This window comes from Grus americana, chromosome 1 (assembly GCF_028858705.1).
Source record: "Grus americana isolate bGruAme1 chromosome 1, bGruAme1.mat, whole genome shotgun sequence".
NCBI lineage: Eukaryota > Metazoa > Chordata > Aves > Gruiformes > Gruidae > Grus > Grus americana.
The window spans coordinates 48,750,565-48,765,564 of record NC_072852.1 but is presented as its reverse complement, the minus strand read 5'-3'; the positions used below and the strand labels follow the sequence as shown (position 1 = coordinate 48,765,564).

Here is a 15,000-nt window from a genome sequence, read left to right as displayed (position 1 = left end):
TGAAAATCTTCATGAATACTGTATTTTGGGTTTACAGTTTAAAAGTACAAACATTAGCTTTAATCCACATACGCGTTTGTAATCACTGCGAATCAAAAGCTGCATGCAATTTATGTGCGTGTGTCCTGGTTTTAGCTGAGAGGGTTGATTTTCTTCATAGTAGCTAGTGTGAGGATATGTTTTGGATTTGTGCGGGAGACAGTGTTGATAATATAGAGATGTTTTTGTTCTATGGACTTCTTGTTGAGCAGTGTTTACACAGGGCAAGGCCTTTTCTGCTTCTTGCACTGCCCTGCCAGCGGGATGGCTGGGGCTGCACAAGAAGTTGGGAGGAGACAGACAGGACAGGTGACCCAAGCTGACCAAAGGGATATTCCATACCATATGACGTCATGCTCAGTTTATAAGGAGCTTGGGGGGAGAGAAGGGGGGGGGGGTGGCGTTCGGAGTGATGGCGTTTGTCTTCCCAAGTAACCGTTACGCGTGACAGAGCCCTGCTTCCCTGGAGATGGCTGAACACCTGCCTGCCCATGGGGAGTGGTGAATGAATTCCTTGCTTTGCTTTGCTTGTGCGCGCAGCTTTTGCTTTACCTATTAAAATGTCTTTATCTCAACCCACGAGTTTTCTCACTTTAACTTTTCCAGTTCTCTCCCCCATCCCGATGGGGGGAGCGAGTGAGCGGCTGCGTGGTGCTTAGCTGCCGGCTGGGGTAAAACCAAGACAGCGTGTCACAGGGGGAACAAATCCTTTTCCAAAGTCAAAGTGTACCATCTAAATGGGAACCCAATGCAAAGGGACTCCACAGCATAGGGTGACAACCCTGGTCTGTGTGTCGCTACAAGGTAACTCAGTTAGCAACAAACCAGGAACCTTAATTAGCATGGTCCTGCCTACCGGTGCTTATTTCTCACGTGCTGCACATGAGGCACGCTTTTCCTCTGGCTCGGCTGCATCGTCAGTTGAGCTACGTGTTGTCCTGCGAGCTGAACAACTGAAATGATGTGGCATGCAAACTAACTTCAGTTTATAACTTGATATAAGTTTAATCCTCAGGCACATCGGTGATACAGTTTACAGCATGGGCCCAGGCATGCTTGTAACAGCTGACCTGGCGTTGCTGACGTGGTGCCAAGGAGCATTGCAGCACTACCAGTGAACGGCCAAAGCTTCAACCTTGTCACATTGGCTTTAGCTCCGATGTCAACGTACCTAGTGGTAAGGGTATTCTACTGCGGACATGTCTGTTTTATAACTTCACAGAAGCAATTCTTTTCCAAAATTAAGCAGGAAAAATTCAATTGGAATCAGCATAGAGGATCTTTTTTTCCTAGAATGATGCTAACCCAAGCAGAATGGTAAAGAGTGGTTTTGATTGTTACAGGTAATGGTGCAGCATGAGAAAGAGTCTCTAGAACATAACAAAGAAAGAATAACTCGGATCTAAAATGGTGAAGCTTAATGCGTGCACGTTCAGGTTTTTTTACTTAGCACATGATGTTCAGCAAAGAGAAGCTGATGCTAAAGTGTATTACCTCCGTTTTCAAAGGATCCACGATCTGTTCTGGGAATGGTCTCTGCTGGTACTGTCGTTCCTGAGCTCTCTCCTTCTCCTTTTGCATTCTTAAATGTTGTAGGAACTGTATCACCGTCACCTGGAAGGGCAACAGAGAGAGTGGTTTAGCTGCTTGTGTGTAAGCCCGGGGAATGGCGCTGCCATTCTCTTCCTCCCTCAGTGATCCTATCTGACTGAATTTCTGGTATTTTCAAGATGCATGTCATTGTGGTACCAAAAACCTCAGAGAACTGTCTGGAAGAAATGCTTTGGGGAAACATCTCTATCCTTTTCTCTGAATGTATCTAATTCTAAAGACAGACCTATATTAGAACCTGTATTTGCCTGTTTGTTACTGATTTCCTTGTCGATAGTCTAAGTATATCTCAATGAGGTGACATAAATCTTGGTCGTGAGGAAAAATTGTAGGGAAGACCACCTCTGTCGTGTGTCTCAGGAAAGTAGACATAGGCTTAATAGCCCATTTCTACCTTTTCCCTCGCCAGTGGACACAGGTAGTCGCCACGTGTGTGACACTACCCATGTATATGGGGAAAAAGTAGTGAAGTCTGTTGACGCTCTTTGTAATACGCTATCCTTCATTGTCACTACATTAAAGAAGAGGGGAGGAGGGGCAAGCTATGGAGTAGTTTCTCCCTGTAACAGTAATTTAAAAAGTGGTAAACGATGTCCCAGAAGATGAAAAGCACTTGCCTGCCTGCAAGTCTCGCTCGGTAGCTTCCCAGGGTAGTAGCTCGTTTTCCCGAGGTGAAGACACAGTTTTTGTTGATTGGTGTTCCTGAGGGTACTGAATCCCGTAATACTCTCCTAAACATACCCCCAGGGGAGGAAAAAACCCAATGTTTACTGTATCGGCAGTATTGCTGTTTAGGAAAGAGTGACTATATTGCTGTTTAGGAAAGAGTGACTGATTTACTGCTTACCAGATTGATAGCATATTTCCTTTATTGCTCTTTCCTCTTCAAGGTCTGCAGCAGTCTGAGGCACCCAGTCAGGAGCACCTGTAGGCAGTATTTTTAAAAGGTTACGCGGTATCTATACAAAGACCTTCAACAATTCTTAATGGTCAAAAACCAACGTGAGTTTCACTGTGGTCAGGGTTTGTTTTTTTTCTGACGGCAACCTCTGATTCTGGACAGAAAAATGATTCCTGAATAGCAGGAGTTTCCAGCTGCAGTGGAATTGCAGTTCCAACACGTATACAACAAGCTCTGCCCAAAGTTCCTCTGCTGCAATGTCTGCCGGCAGAGCTGGTGAAGGGAGTGCTCCTTGTCTGTCTCAGTTAAGGCCGCTAAGATCAGCAAAGCCCTCCTTTTTATACTGTTTAAATTGAGGTGGCTTACTCGGACTGAAACCGAGTTAGGAAGCGCTAACAGGCAGCCCCGAAGGGCAGGGGGAAAGTGAAAAGCAGCTTGGGGCGGCCTGAGAACTAGCACAGGAATTTGCGGAGTGCACGCATGAGAGCAGGTCGGTCTCTCGCTTTCACCCCCTGGGACTGCACGGTTCATTCCTTCCCAACGAGTCTCTCAGTCAACGGTTTAACTACATTTCAAAACCTAAATAAAATCTAATATAGCAATAAATGTATACACATACACACTTGGTTAAACTAATGAAGAGTTTTGAGGGGATTCTCTTTGCTAGATTGAAGAATATCTTTCTGTAGTAAAATGAGACCGCCTACAGAGTTTAGGAAATCAGTGAAACAAGGCTTCTAGTCAGCATGAGAAACCTGCCCTCCATGGTGGGATGGGGGAGAGAATCGGCAGAGAAAAAGTGAGAAAACTCGTGGCTTGAAAGAAAGACAGTTTAATAGGTAAATACTTTGAGCAAAGTATTTAAGGGGAAGTCACACAGCTACCTTTTGTAAACCAACCTGTGACTTCACCTTCAGTGAGGAGAGTGTACAGCCCCTGTTCAAAAGTTTGTTTCCCAGAGAAGAAGTACCACCTCCTGAACTTGTCATTTTGTCCCCAAATTTTGAGAAATTTTGAAGAGTGACTACCAGTTCCAATAGTTTGGAGATTATGTCAAAAACCCGTCAAGACCTCTTTTCTCAAAAGAGGATGGTTTGATGGTTATGCTAATAAATGAGTTGGAAAGTGCATTGCGAGAGTGGAAAACCCCCTTCTACCCCCCGGTAAACAAAAGAAAAAATTGTTTACCGTTCTCCTCCTCTTCATCATCGTCCTCATCGTCGTCTTCATCGTTGAGGTGTATAGTCAGTGGAGGGTGAATTGGTCGTAAAATATTCTTTTGATTTCTGAGTGACTCTTGACCATGGGCTGGGTGCGGAATCCCTTCTTGGACACCTTGTTGCAATGGGGCATCTGCAGGAAAGAACATTACATTCATTTTGTTAGGAGGGAACTGGAAGATCAAATCCAGGTTCAGGCCAGCAGGTATCTTCTTGAAATCATTGCCATACTGAAGGAGTCATTAAATAGACGGATTGTGCCTTTTCCGAAAAATCTTCTGCTGAGGTCGGCAAAAGAGCGTCTTCCAAGTACAGAAAGTCTGAAAAAGCAGGCAGATATTTACACCATGGGACAACATGGGATTAGTAATACGGGGGCTGAAGTGAGTCAATGAGTTTAGAACCCCACCTGTGAAAATATTTTTAACATGCTGAATAATAGGCAGGCCATGGCATCGATTTTGAAGAGTTTAGCAACGCTAAGCACAGGAGTACCAATTTTTAGCTTGTCGACAATTTTTTCTCTCAAAATCTTCTGAACCACAACTCTCTCTACTAAGTGCAAAGTGTAGATTTTGAGAAGGAATATGAAGTTCATGACATTAATTTACACTCAACCAGATTCTTGTGCATCTCGTGCTTGCCTATGAGCAGCATGTGTATCATGTTAAAGGCATTTTAGTAGCACTCCTGCAGACCAGATTTGTTGTATCTCGTGCAAGAGAAATTAAGATACAACACTTAACTTGGTAGAGCCTTTATTTATTCATTTCATTAGTAATGTATTTATTGATTTAATTTATTAATTTATTCCAAACGACAAACTGGAAATACATCTGCACACACAGCACTGTAATCTGATGTTGTCTCTACAAGGGGTGTCTCATCCATATAACATGTTGTGCTCTATCAACAGATACTGCTGCTGGTGGCCCTAACAACCTCCTCCCTCCAACCACACACGCTGCTTTTCATTTCTCTTAAGTGCTTACCTGCCCACTAACCATTTTCACTCCTGGAGAGATTTCATCTAGCAAATACCCAAGGAAGGCAACATTTTTACTCCATGGATCTTAGCAACCTAAACTGCCTTTTGTGACTTCACCTTTCATGTCACCGATAGTTACAAAGATTCGTAAGCAGACAGCTAAAAAAAGTCATATGGCAACCCTATTCAAATGCCAATCCAATTCCTTTCTTTGCCTTCAACTTGCCGGCATAGCGGATCATACCTGATTGATTTGCCATGGTACATTTCTTCACCTGCACGTACGCTACGTAAGCGCTGGAAGGACGTTTTTGTGCACTTACTTAAGAGCTCTACTGGACAAATGGCTGAGAAAATATTTTTACTCACTGTTACTCGGCGGCAAAAAAAGTCCATTTATGCTGCGAGGTTTGCTATGATGGAAGGCGCAACTGATCCTCAAGCAGCCTGATGGTTGTGTTTCCCAGAAACAGGAGATGTTGCTGTACTTCTGCTGCAGGAGAAAACAGGTTTCAGATACTGTCAATACAGCGATAAAACGGGACTAAATGGATTCATATACAGCGTACTGCTGTGAACATATGACTAAGATTTTGTGGGACCACCCGCTGCTACTTTCGAACATGTAAAGTTATCTTAAGCTCCAGGTAACTCTAAAGTTACCTTGAGCTAGGGCAAGGGAGCTTTCGTGATGTCTGTAGATGAGAATAGGAGCAAAGCAGTCTCCTTACTGTACTGCAGTGCGTGCAGTATCGTGGGTTACCGGCGGTTTCTTAATGAGTTTCTATGTCATTTTTTAAAGGACATCAAAGTCACACTTGAAAATAGTTGAATACGTGACGGGAAGTTCCACCCAGTTCCAGACATTAGCAGCTGGGTCTCAGAGCAGCATCTCCAAAACATGCCACTTCTGGACTGTCGTCGGGACAGCTGGGTGTTTAGAGGATCGTGAGCTCTTCTCACTGCTTCTGAAAATCAGCTGTTTGATCTACAGATGGGGCCAGGACCCACGCAGAGTGGCATAGCGATGTCTAACTTTACATAACCACCCTCCCTTTCAAGACAGATATGTCAGGAGAATCAAGGGTACAAACCACTCTACAATCTACAGCATTTACCTGTGCGTAGGGGGAACAAACATGGAAAGAGCGGTCATTCCCAGCTGCAGCCATTTCCAGCTTTCAGGCTTCTCCTCCACTCTCCTACTGCTGGCAGAACATACACGAAAAAGTTAGAGCTCTCAACATTCAGGCAACTTGTAATCGTGTCCTGAAAGCAGTAGTTCTCTTTCCAAACCTGGACCTTCAGACCTTTTTGGAAACAAGGAAGGAGCTGCTACCTTCTCCGGGCTTGCTGAACGGACGAAGGCAGTTGCTAGCCGGTATAGAATGTTACGTTACGAAAGCTCCCAACTGCTCCTCCAGCTCGTGACATCAGCATGATGGTGCTATGTGGCCTGTCCAGCTTGAACACCTTCCTCTCTCCCTTGCTTCAGAGTAGAGTACGGAAAATCGGACCGTTTCAAAGGGTCTCCCCTTCTGGTGTTTCTTTAACGTAAACCGGAACAAACCCATTTGGCAGGGCTACAAGAATACCCAACTTCTTGCTTATCCTTATCCTTTGACTAGGTTTTCAACCAAAATCCTGTTGGCCCATGTTTTTCTTGCAGCACCTCTTTCTTTGGATGGAGAAACTTGCTGCTTCGTGTTAGTACACTGCTAGCTGTTAATGGCTGACGTTGTTGGGGTTCATTGCTTTTTCTTGCTTCCATGATGTCCAGTGCCACAGCTAAAGCAGAAAGAACAGCGTACACTTGTGTCCCTAATTAAGACCTCTGTTCTCGCTCCCGTCCGAGGCTGCCTCTGAACAGACAATATCTAGGCGGGGAAAGGAAGTTTCAGTCCTGGAAAACGGTCAGGCAGGCTGTGATCCCCAGGACAGGGGGTCACAGTTCCCACACTGAGTGACATCAGTGACTTGGAGCTGAACACTTCAGGTGCCAGAGACTCCACGGGCACAAATGGTACGAGGCTGGCTCAGCGGTGGTTATGCCCAAGCTGGGGGAGAAGCACGGAGACATTGAAATGACTGGAAGTCTTCAGGTCTCTCGAGGAGCCGATCAATGTGTTTGTGACTCCGGTATCAGGAGATGGCCCAAAGAGCTGTGAAGCAAGAAACAATGTGAGTGAAAGGGCTCCCACAGGTCCGTAAGCCCTACAGCTGACTGGGGCACACAGGGGAAGGAACATGCCGGAAAGCAGGCGAGGGCCATGAATAATGAACTGCCAGCGGGCAGGAGCAGCCCGAGTAAGAAAGTGTTAACACTGCCAAGAGCTATCCAAACAGGGGCTCTTCTTAGCTGTGTAGCTGTGCCTCAGTGAGGCCTGGCTGCAGGGAGGGGGAGACCCGGGCGGCGGGAAGTGTCGCTGCAGGTCTGGAGCGAAAGGCACGGTAGAGGTTTCTGTAGGGCTCCCCCCTGGAAGGTGGGAAAGGAAGGTCGTTTGGGGGCCGTTTCAGCTCTGTCCCCCTCCTTTCCTGCCAGGTGCACCCAGGTGTTGGCCCTGAGGTTGCGTTTGCTTTTTCCAAGTGTAGGGAACAGCCAGGGCAAGGAACGAGGCCGCTCCAACATGACGGCACTGGGAGCTTGTGAGCCTTGTGGGGGAAAAATAAGCTGCTCTCTCATGTTTCTTCTTTCTTTTCTTTCTTTTCTTTCAGCAGTTTTATTTGGTGATCAGAGGAATATCGGACTTATGACAGAAGCATTCATCGGAGGCAGCAAGAGGTGCAGTACTTCGCAAGGTGAAAGTAGTAAGTCATGGTGCCCAATCACAGTTATTTCTTGTTGTGATTGGGGTGGCATTCACCTGTCTGGCTGTGGGCCTGCGGGTCGTGTTTCCTGGTTTTAGTAGCATCAGCAGCAGCAGCAGCAGGAGCAGCAGCTACTGCTGTGTGTCGGCTGGGTGACTTTCTCCCCTGGGTGTTTGGGTTCTGGATGGAAGAGCTGAAACGATTGCCAAAACGTCAGTAACTTCGTTGTTCAGCTCTGAGTACCAGCGCCATCTTGATGGTGGTTGTGTAAGGGGACCTCCCTGCACTAGGTTTTGGCTAGGATAGAGTTATTTTTCTGCACAGTGTGGGGCTGTGCTGTGGATTTGTGCTGAAAACAGTGTTGCTAATACCGGGATATTTTGGTTACTGCTGAGCAGTGCTCAGGCAGCGTCAAGGCCTTTTCTGCTTCTCACCCCCCCCCACCAGCGAGTAGCTGGGGGTGCACAAGAAGTTGGGAGGGGACACAGCCGGGACGGCTGACCCCAGCCGACGAAAGGGATATTGCATACCATAGGAGGTCATGCTCAGCATATAAGGGGCTTTGGGAAGAAGAAGAAGAAGAAGAAGAAGAAGAAGAAGAAAGAGGGTAGACTCAGAGCGGTGGCGTTTTTTTTCTTCCCAAGTCACTGTTAACGCGTGATGGAGCCCTGCTTTCCTGGGGATGGCTGAACACCTGCCTGCCGATGGGAAGTGGTGAGCCATTTCCTTGTCTTGCTTTGCTTGCGCGTGTGGCTTTTGTTTTACCTATTAAAGTGTCTTTATTTCAAGCCCCGAGTTTTCTCACTTTTTCTCTTCCGATTCTCTCCCCCATCCCACCGTGGAGGGCAGGTTTCTCGTGCTGACTAGAAGCCTTGTTTCACTTAGGTTTCACTTCTATTGTGTGCTCTATTGGATTACAGCTGTTGTGACTTCACCTGTCATTAAACATCTTGACCGCAAAGTGGTAGTTACCGTAAAGATAGTAGGTGTTTATAGGTTGGTTGCAGTGAAGGTGCCAGTCAAGGAACTACTCCGGTTCTAAAATGTCCGGTTGGTAGTTCTGCCTTGCACACTAGAACTTGTATAGTAAAGGGTGTGTAATTTCTTTGGGGAAGAGTAACAGAAGTGTGGAGGTTGGGAGGAAACGAGAAGATGCGTTGCATTAAAAGACCTCTGAAACTGCAAAGTGAAAAAGTGCTAGTATTTATTCATCTTAGAAATTATGCCTTAAAACATCGTCTGCAAAAGTCATTTCAACAGTCAAATTTTCATAACAAATTAAACTTAGTGGATCTGTGATCACACAGAACGTATATTTTGTGTTTTCAATCAGTTTTGAAACATTGTCGTGTACTTCCTGCATCTTATTTTTGGAATTTGCAATTGTGTCCTCTTTGGATTTTCCAGCTGATAATTTCCGCATTTCAATTTCGATTGCTCTTGTAAGTCGAAGAACTGGCTTCATCTCTTTCTCCTGTCTATGTATCGCTCTCCTTTCCTGTTCACTTCCCTGTCTTCTTGGCTCTGTTGTCAAAATAGATAGGCAGAACATGTTGTGCATCACTTATTAGAGGGAAAGTCTATGCTCTGTTCAAAAGGTGTTAAGAATTAGACTTCCAACAGAAGACGCAAGATAGAGGTTCTAATCTCAGTTACCTGACTGGTTGTTTTAGACTTTGAGAACGTTTTAGGGTGTGGATTTCTTTTCCTCCAAGTTGGTGCATTGTAAGAGCCTGAAGTATATTTGTCTGTAGAAAAAAGACAGGCACTCTTTCTTAATTTCAGCTGCAATTTAGGGAAAGACTCTCTTAGCCTGGTATGCAAATTAAATATTACATTAGCTGAAGTATCAATGCATACATTGGGTGACTCAGACACCACCTCTGAAATACAAGGTAGTATTAAATATAGATTTTCCCCCTAGAACTCTAAAGATCATCTGTAATCTCGCAGCGTTTCCATCAGGCTCACAGGATCTTCCAAAGGAGGTGGATTGTGCCACGGACATCCTTGACTTGGACAAAGTGAATGTTCCTGTGTAGACAACCTGCCCAAAGGCATCAGTTGCTTTTAGATTAGACTACTCCACAATCCGGTCTCCTTTTTTGTCCCTGCTTGGGAAAGCGCTAGATGCAAGGCAGTGTTATGTTTTTGTACTAGGTGGTTGATTTTGCGTCAGAGTATGCTGCCCAATGACTGACTAGTTTTCTGTAAAACTCGGTTAGAAATCATTATTATGAATACTCTGGTTTTCTGTTAATTCCAGATTAATTCCATTAATTCAAAGTACTAATTCCACAATAGTCCTAAATTTTTCCTTTTGCACACAGCCTGTGAGTCTTACCATAGCTTTCGGTTTGGGTCCAAAATCTTCTATTTGCGTCAAGCTGATTCTTTGGTTTGGAGCATTTCCCAGCATACGGCTCAGGTACTGCTGAAAAGAAAGGTAGCGAAAGTGCTAAGGTGGTTTTTACGACAAAAATGCTGATCGCCTTTTTTGGGGGGGGGGGGGTGTTTTTTTCATTTTTTTTTAAACGCTATATCCTTTCTCAACCTGGAAATTTGATAAGATGTGTTCTTCGCATTGAGAATGTTCTCTCTGTAATCTCTATGAAAGAAAAAGAAAAACCCCACAACTATTCGCCCCTGAGACGAAGCGGTGATGCTGGGATTCCTTTTGCTTCACTTCATTTGTCTGAAAGTGGGGGTTACTGTGTCTGAAGGAGGTTCCTTTGATTGGCAATTAAGACAGGGAGGCACCTCTAGGTGGAGATTCAGCCCAGCTTAAGAGAGGTGACTGAAACGGGCAAGATGAAATCACTTTCTTAACGTTTAAGGATCCTGTGTAAGCAGGAACCCACCTGTCGGTCCATTGCACTTTGGTTCTTGGGTGACGGTGGCAGTACGGTAGACTACATATGCTGATCTTCGAGGTTCTGAAGAACTGAAATAAGTGTCTCTTCCAGTTTCTCTCACTGGAGGAACAGCAGAAGCAGCTTCATCGTCCTTACTTTGACCCCTTTGTTGGCGACGTGGTTTTGCTTTGGGGTCTGGAGTGTGAATTCCTAAAAGAGAAGCAGCAAACTCAGACCAAAATGCTGGGCTATTCCTTCAAAATTGGACATGTTGCAGGAGGCCGGAGGCTGGAAGGCCTAGATAAAGCAAATGCTCTTTGTGGCTAGTCCAATCCAAATATGGACTGTCCCTATCTGACACTAAGAACAGAAATTAACTAGGTCCTGCCAAGTCATCTGTGAGTTGAGTAAACAAGAAGGAATAAGCCAACTGTTTTCTCAAAATACCTTTTCCTGTTCCTGTGTTATGGGACTTGCTTTCTTCCTCGGAAATCCATTGCTGCTCCTTTGCTTCTTTACCGGGATAGTTCTTTACCCGCTCCATGCGATTGGTTCCTGAGGGATTAAAATAACGCATATTTACTTTTTGCAAAAGCAGGCACAATCTTCTCCTCCAAAAATGCTTTTTTGTTTGGTTGGTGGTTTTGGGGTATTTTTGGGTTGGGTTTTTTTTTTTTGTTTTTTAAAGCAGATCTCCCACTTCATACACAGGTCTTCTTGGGCTGTACATGTTAAAAGTGCCGTTCCTCAGAAGGAAAGCGGAAGCGGTTATGGTTCCTCTAGAAGAGTTCACAGTTGCAAAATCTTGCAAGGAAACTCAAAAATTGACTATAAACACAAAGGTGTTGGACTCGTTCAATGTCTTTGACCGCTTCTGGCTTAGAATGCTTCTCATTATGAATTTGAAAATCTTCATGAATACTGTATTTTGGGTTTACAGTTTAAAAGTACAAACATTAGCTTTAATCCACATACGCGTTTGTAATCACTGCGAATCAAAAGCTGCATGCAATTTATGTGCGTGTGTCCTGGTTTTAGCTGAGAGGGTTGATTTTCTTCATAGTAGCTAGTGTGAGGATATGTTTTGGATTTGTGCGGGAGACAGTGTTGATAATATAGAGATGTTTTTGTTCTATGGACTTCTTGTTGAGCAGTGTTTACACAGGGCAAGGCCTTTTCTGCTTCTTGCACTGCCCTGCCAGCGGGATGGCTGGGGCTGCACAAGAAGTTGGGAGGAGACAGACAGGTCAGGTGACCCAAGCTGACCAAAGGGATATTCCATACCATATGACGTCATGCTCAGTTTATAAGGAGCTTGGGGGAAGAGAAGGGGGGGGGGGTGGCGTTCGGAGTGATGGCGTTTGTCTTCCCAAGTAACCGTTACGCGTGACAGAGCCCTGCTTCCCTGGAGATGGCTGAACACCTGCCTGCCCATGGGGAGTGGTGAATGAATTCCTTGCTTTGCTTTGCTTGTGCGCGCAGCTTTTGCTTTACCTATTAAAATGTCTTTATCTCAACCCACGAGTTTTCTCACTTTAACTTTTCCAGTTCTCTCCCCCATCCCGATGGGGGGGAGCGAGTGAGCGGCTGCGTGGTGCTTAGCTGCCGGCTGGGGTAAAACCAAGACAGCGTGTCACAGGGGGAACAAATCCTTTTCCAAAGTCAAAGTGTACCATCTAAATGGGAACCCAATGCAAAGGGACTCCAGAGCATAGGGTGACAACCCTGATCTGTGTGTCGCTACAAGGTAACTCAGTTAGCAACAAACCAGGAACCTTAATTAGCATGGTCCTGCCTACCGGTGCTTATTTCTCACGTGCTGCACATGAGGCACGCTTTTCCTCTGGCTCGGCTGCATCGTCAGTTGAGCTACGTGTTGTCCTGCGAGCTGAACAACTGAAATGATGTGGCATGCAAACTAACTTCAGTTTATAACTTGATATAAGTTTAATCCTCAGGCACATCGGTGATACAGTTTACAGCATGGGCCCAGGCATGCTTGTAACAGCTGACCTGGCGTTGCTGACGTGGTGCCAAGGAGCATTGCAGCACTACCAGTGAACGGCCAAAGCTTCAACCTTGTCACATTGGCTTTAGCTCCGATGTCAACGTACCTAGTGGTAAGGGTATTCTACTGCGGACATGTCTGTTTTATAACTTCACAGAAGCAATTCTTTTCCAAAATTAAGCAGGAAAAATTCAATTGGAATCAGCATAGAGGATCTTTTTTTCCTAGAATGATGCTAACCCAAGCAGAATGGTAAAGAGTGGTTTTGATTGTTACAGGTAATGGTGCAGCGTGAGAAAGAGTCTCTAGAACATAACAAAGAAAGAATAACTCGGATCTAAAATGGTGAAGCTTAATGCGTGCACGTTCAGGTTTTTTTACTTAGCACATGATGTTCAGCAAAGAGAAGCTGATGCTAAAGTGTATTACCTCCGTTTTCAAAGGATCCACGATCTGTTCTGGGAATGGTCTCTGCTGGTACTGTCGTTCCTGAGCTCTCTCCTTCTCCTTTTGCATTCTTAAATGTTGTAGGAATTGTATCACCGTCGCCTGGAAGGGCAACAGAGAGAGTGGTTTAGCTGCTTGTGTGTAAGCCCGGGGAATGGCGCTGCCATTCTCTTCCTCCCTCAGTGATCCTATCTGACTGAATTTCTGGTATTTTCAAGATGCATGTCATTGTGGTACCAAAAACCTCAGAGAACTGTCTGGAAGAAATGCTTTGGGGAAACATCTCTATCCTTTTCTCTGAATGTATCTAATTCTAAAGACAGACCTATATTAGAACCTGTATTTGCCTGTTTGTTACTGATTTCCTTGTCGATAGTCTAAGTATATCTCAATGAGGTGACATAAATCTTGGTCGTGAGGAAAAATTGTAGGGAAGACCACCTCTGTCGTGTGTCTCAGGAAAGTAGACATAGGCTTAATAGCCCATTTCTACCTTTTCCCTCGCCAGTGGACACAGGTAGTCGCCACGTGTGTGACACTACCCATGTATATGGGGAAAAAGTAGTGAAGTCTGTTGACGCTCTTTGTAATACGCTATCCTTCATTGTCACTACATTAAAGAAGAGGGGAGGAGGGGCAAGCTATGGAGTAGTTTCTCCCTGTAACAGTAATTTAAAAAGTGGTAAACGATGTCCCAGAAGATGAAAAGCACTTGCCTGCCTGCAAGTCTCGCTCGGTAGCTTCCCAGGGTAGTAGCTCGTTTTCCCGAGGTGAAGACACAGTTTTTGTTGATTGGTGTTCCTGAGGGTACTGAATCCCGTAATACTCTCCTAAACATACCCCCAGGGGAGGAAAAAACCCAATGTTTACTGTATCGGCAGTATTGCTGTTTAGGAAAGAGTGACTATATTGCTGTTTAGGAAAGAGTGACTGATTTCCTGCTTACCAGATTGATAGCATATTTCCTTTATTGCTCTTTCCTCTTCAAGGTCTGCAGCAGTCTGAGGCACCCAGTCAGGAGCACCTGTAGGCAGTATTTTTAAAAGGTTACGCGGTATCTATACAAAGACCTTCAACAATTCTTAATGGTCAAAAACCAACGTGAGTTTCATTGTGGTCAGGGTTTGTTTTTTTCTGACGGCAACCTCTGATTCTGGACAGAAAAATGATTCCTGAATAGCAGGAGTTTCCAGCTGCAGTGGAATTGCAGTTCCAACACGTATACAACAAGCTCTGCCCAAAGTTCCTCTGCTGCAATGTCTGCCGGCAGAGCTGGTGAAGGGAGTGCTCCTTGTCTGTCTCAGTTAAGGCCGCTAAGATCAGCAAAGCCCTCCTTTTTATACTGTTTAAATTGAGGTGGCTTACTCGGACTGAAACCGAGTTAGGAAGCGCTAACAGGCAGCCCCGAAGGGCAGGGGGAAAGTGAAAAGCAGCTTGGGGCGGCCTGAGAACTAGCACAGGAATTTGCGGAGTGCACGCATGAGAGCAGGTCGGTCTCTCGCTTTCACCCCCTGGGACTGCACGGTTCATTCCTTCCCAAGGAGTCTCTCAGTCAACGGTTTAACTACATTTCAAAACCTAAATAAAATCTAATATAGCAATAAATGTATACACATACACACTTGGTTAAACTAATGAAGAGTTTTGAGGGGATTCTCTTTGCTAGATTGAAGAATATCTTTCTGTAGTAAAATGAGACCGCCTACAGAGTTTAGGAAATCAGTGAAACAAGGCTTCTAGTCAGCATGAGAAACCTGCCCTCCATGGTGGGATGGGGGAGAGAATCGGCAGAGAAAAAGTGAGAAAACTCGTGGCTTGAAAGAAAGACAGTTTAATAGGTAAATACTTTGAGCAAAGTATTTAAGGGGAAGTCACACAGCTACCTTTTGTAAACCAACCTGTGACTTCACCTTCAGTGAGGAGAGTGTACAGCCCCTGTTCAAAAGTTTGTTTCCCAGAGAAGAAGTACCACCTCCTGAACTTGTCATTTTGTCCCCAAATTTTGAGAAATTTTGAAGAGTGACTACCAGTTCCAATAGTTTGGAGATTATGTCAAAAACCCGTCAAGACCTCTTTTCTCAAAAGAGGATGGTTTGATGGTTATGCTAATAAATGAGTTGCAA

The 15,000-nt window shown here is 45.0% G+C and overlaps 2 protein-coding genes across 2 annotated transcripts in view; one reads left to right on the top strand and one right to left on the bottom strand.

The window, feature by feature from the left end:
* Window positions 1-694: 694 nt before the first annotated feature.
* LOC129201588 (uncharacterized protein C12orf50 homolog) lies at window positions 695-5,931 on the bottom strand. The gene is made up of 7 exons (XM_054813096.1): window positions 5,878-5,931; window positions 5,129-5,252; window positions 3,740-3,904; window positions 2,498-2,575; window positions 2,268-2,381; window positions 1,534-1,653; window positions 695-705 (listed from the first exon to the last, which is right to left on the bottom strand). Exons 1-7 carry the CDS (start codon window positions 5,929-5,931, stop codon window positions 695-697), a joined length of 666 nt encoding a protein of 221 aa, XP_054669071.1.
* Window positions 5,932-6,908: 977 nt separating this feature from the next.
* Window positions 6,909-15,000, top strand: part of LOC129201587 (uncharacterized protein C12orf50 homolog) — a 16,375-nt gene continuing 8,283 nt past the window's right edge. The window contains exons 1-2 of the mRNA XM_054813095.1: window positions 6,909-6,940; window positions 7,302-7,405. Of these exons, the coding sequence (XP_054669070.1) occupies window positions 6,909-6,940; window positions 7,302-7,405 (136 nt within the window). The remainder of the gene's footprint in view (window positions 6,941-7,301; window positions 7,406-15,000) is intronic.

What these genes read in the sequence shown, in the direction of transcription:
- LOC129201588 (XM_054813096.1), bottom strand. Translation starts at nt 5,931, where the DNA reads ATGGCTGCAGCTGGGAATGACCGCTCTTTCCATGTTTGTTCCCCCTAC. An exon ending in TTTGTTCCCCCTACGCACAG is followed by an intron (nt 5,253 to 5,877) that starts GTAAATGCTGTA and finishes TTTCTCCTGCAG; the next exon opens with CAGAAGTACAGCAACATCTC. An exon ending in TTTTTTGCCGCCGAGTAACA is followed by an intron (nt 3,905 to 5,128) that starts GTGAGTAAAAAT and finishes TCTTTCCTGCAG; the next exon opens with ATGCCCCATTGCAACAAGGT.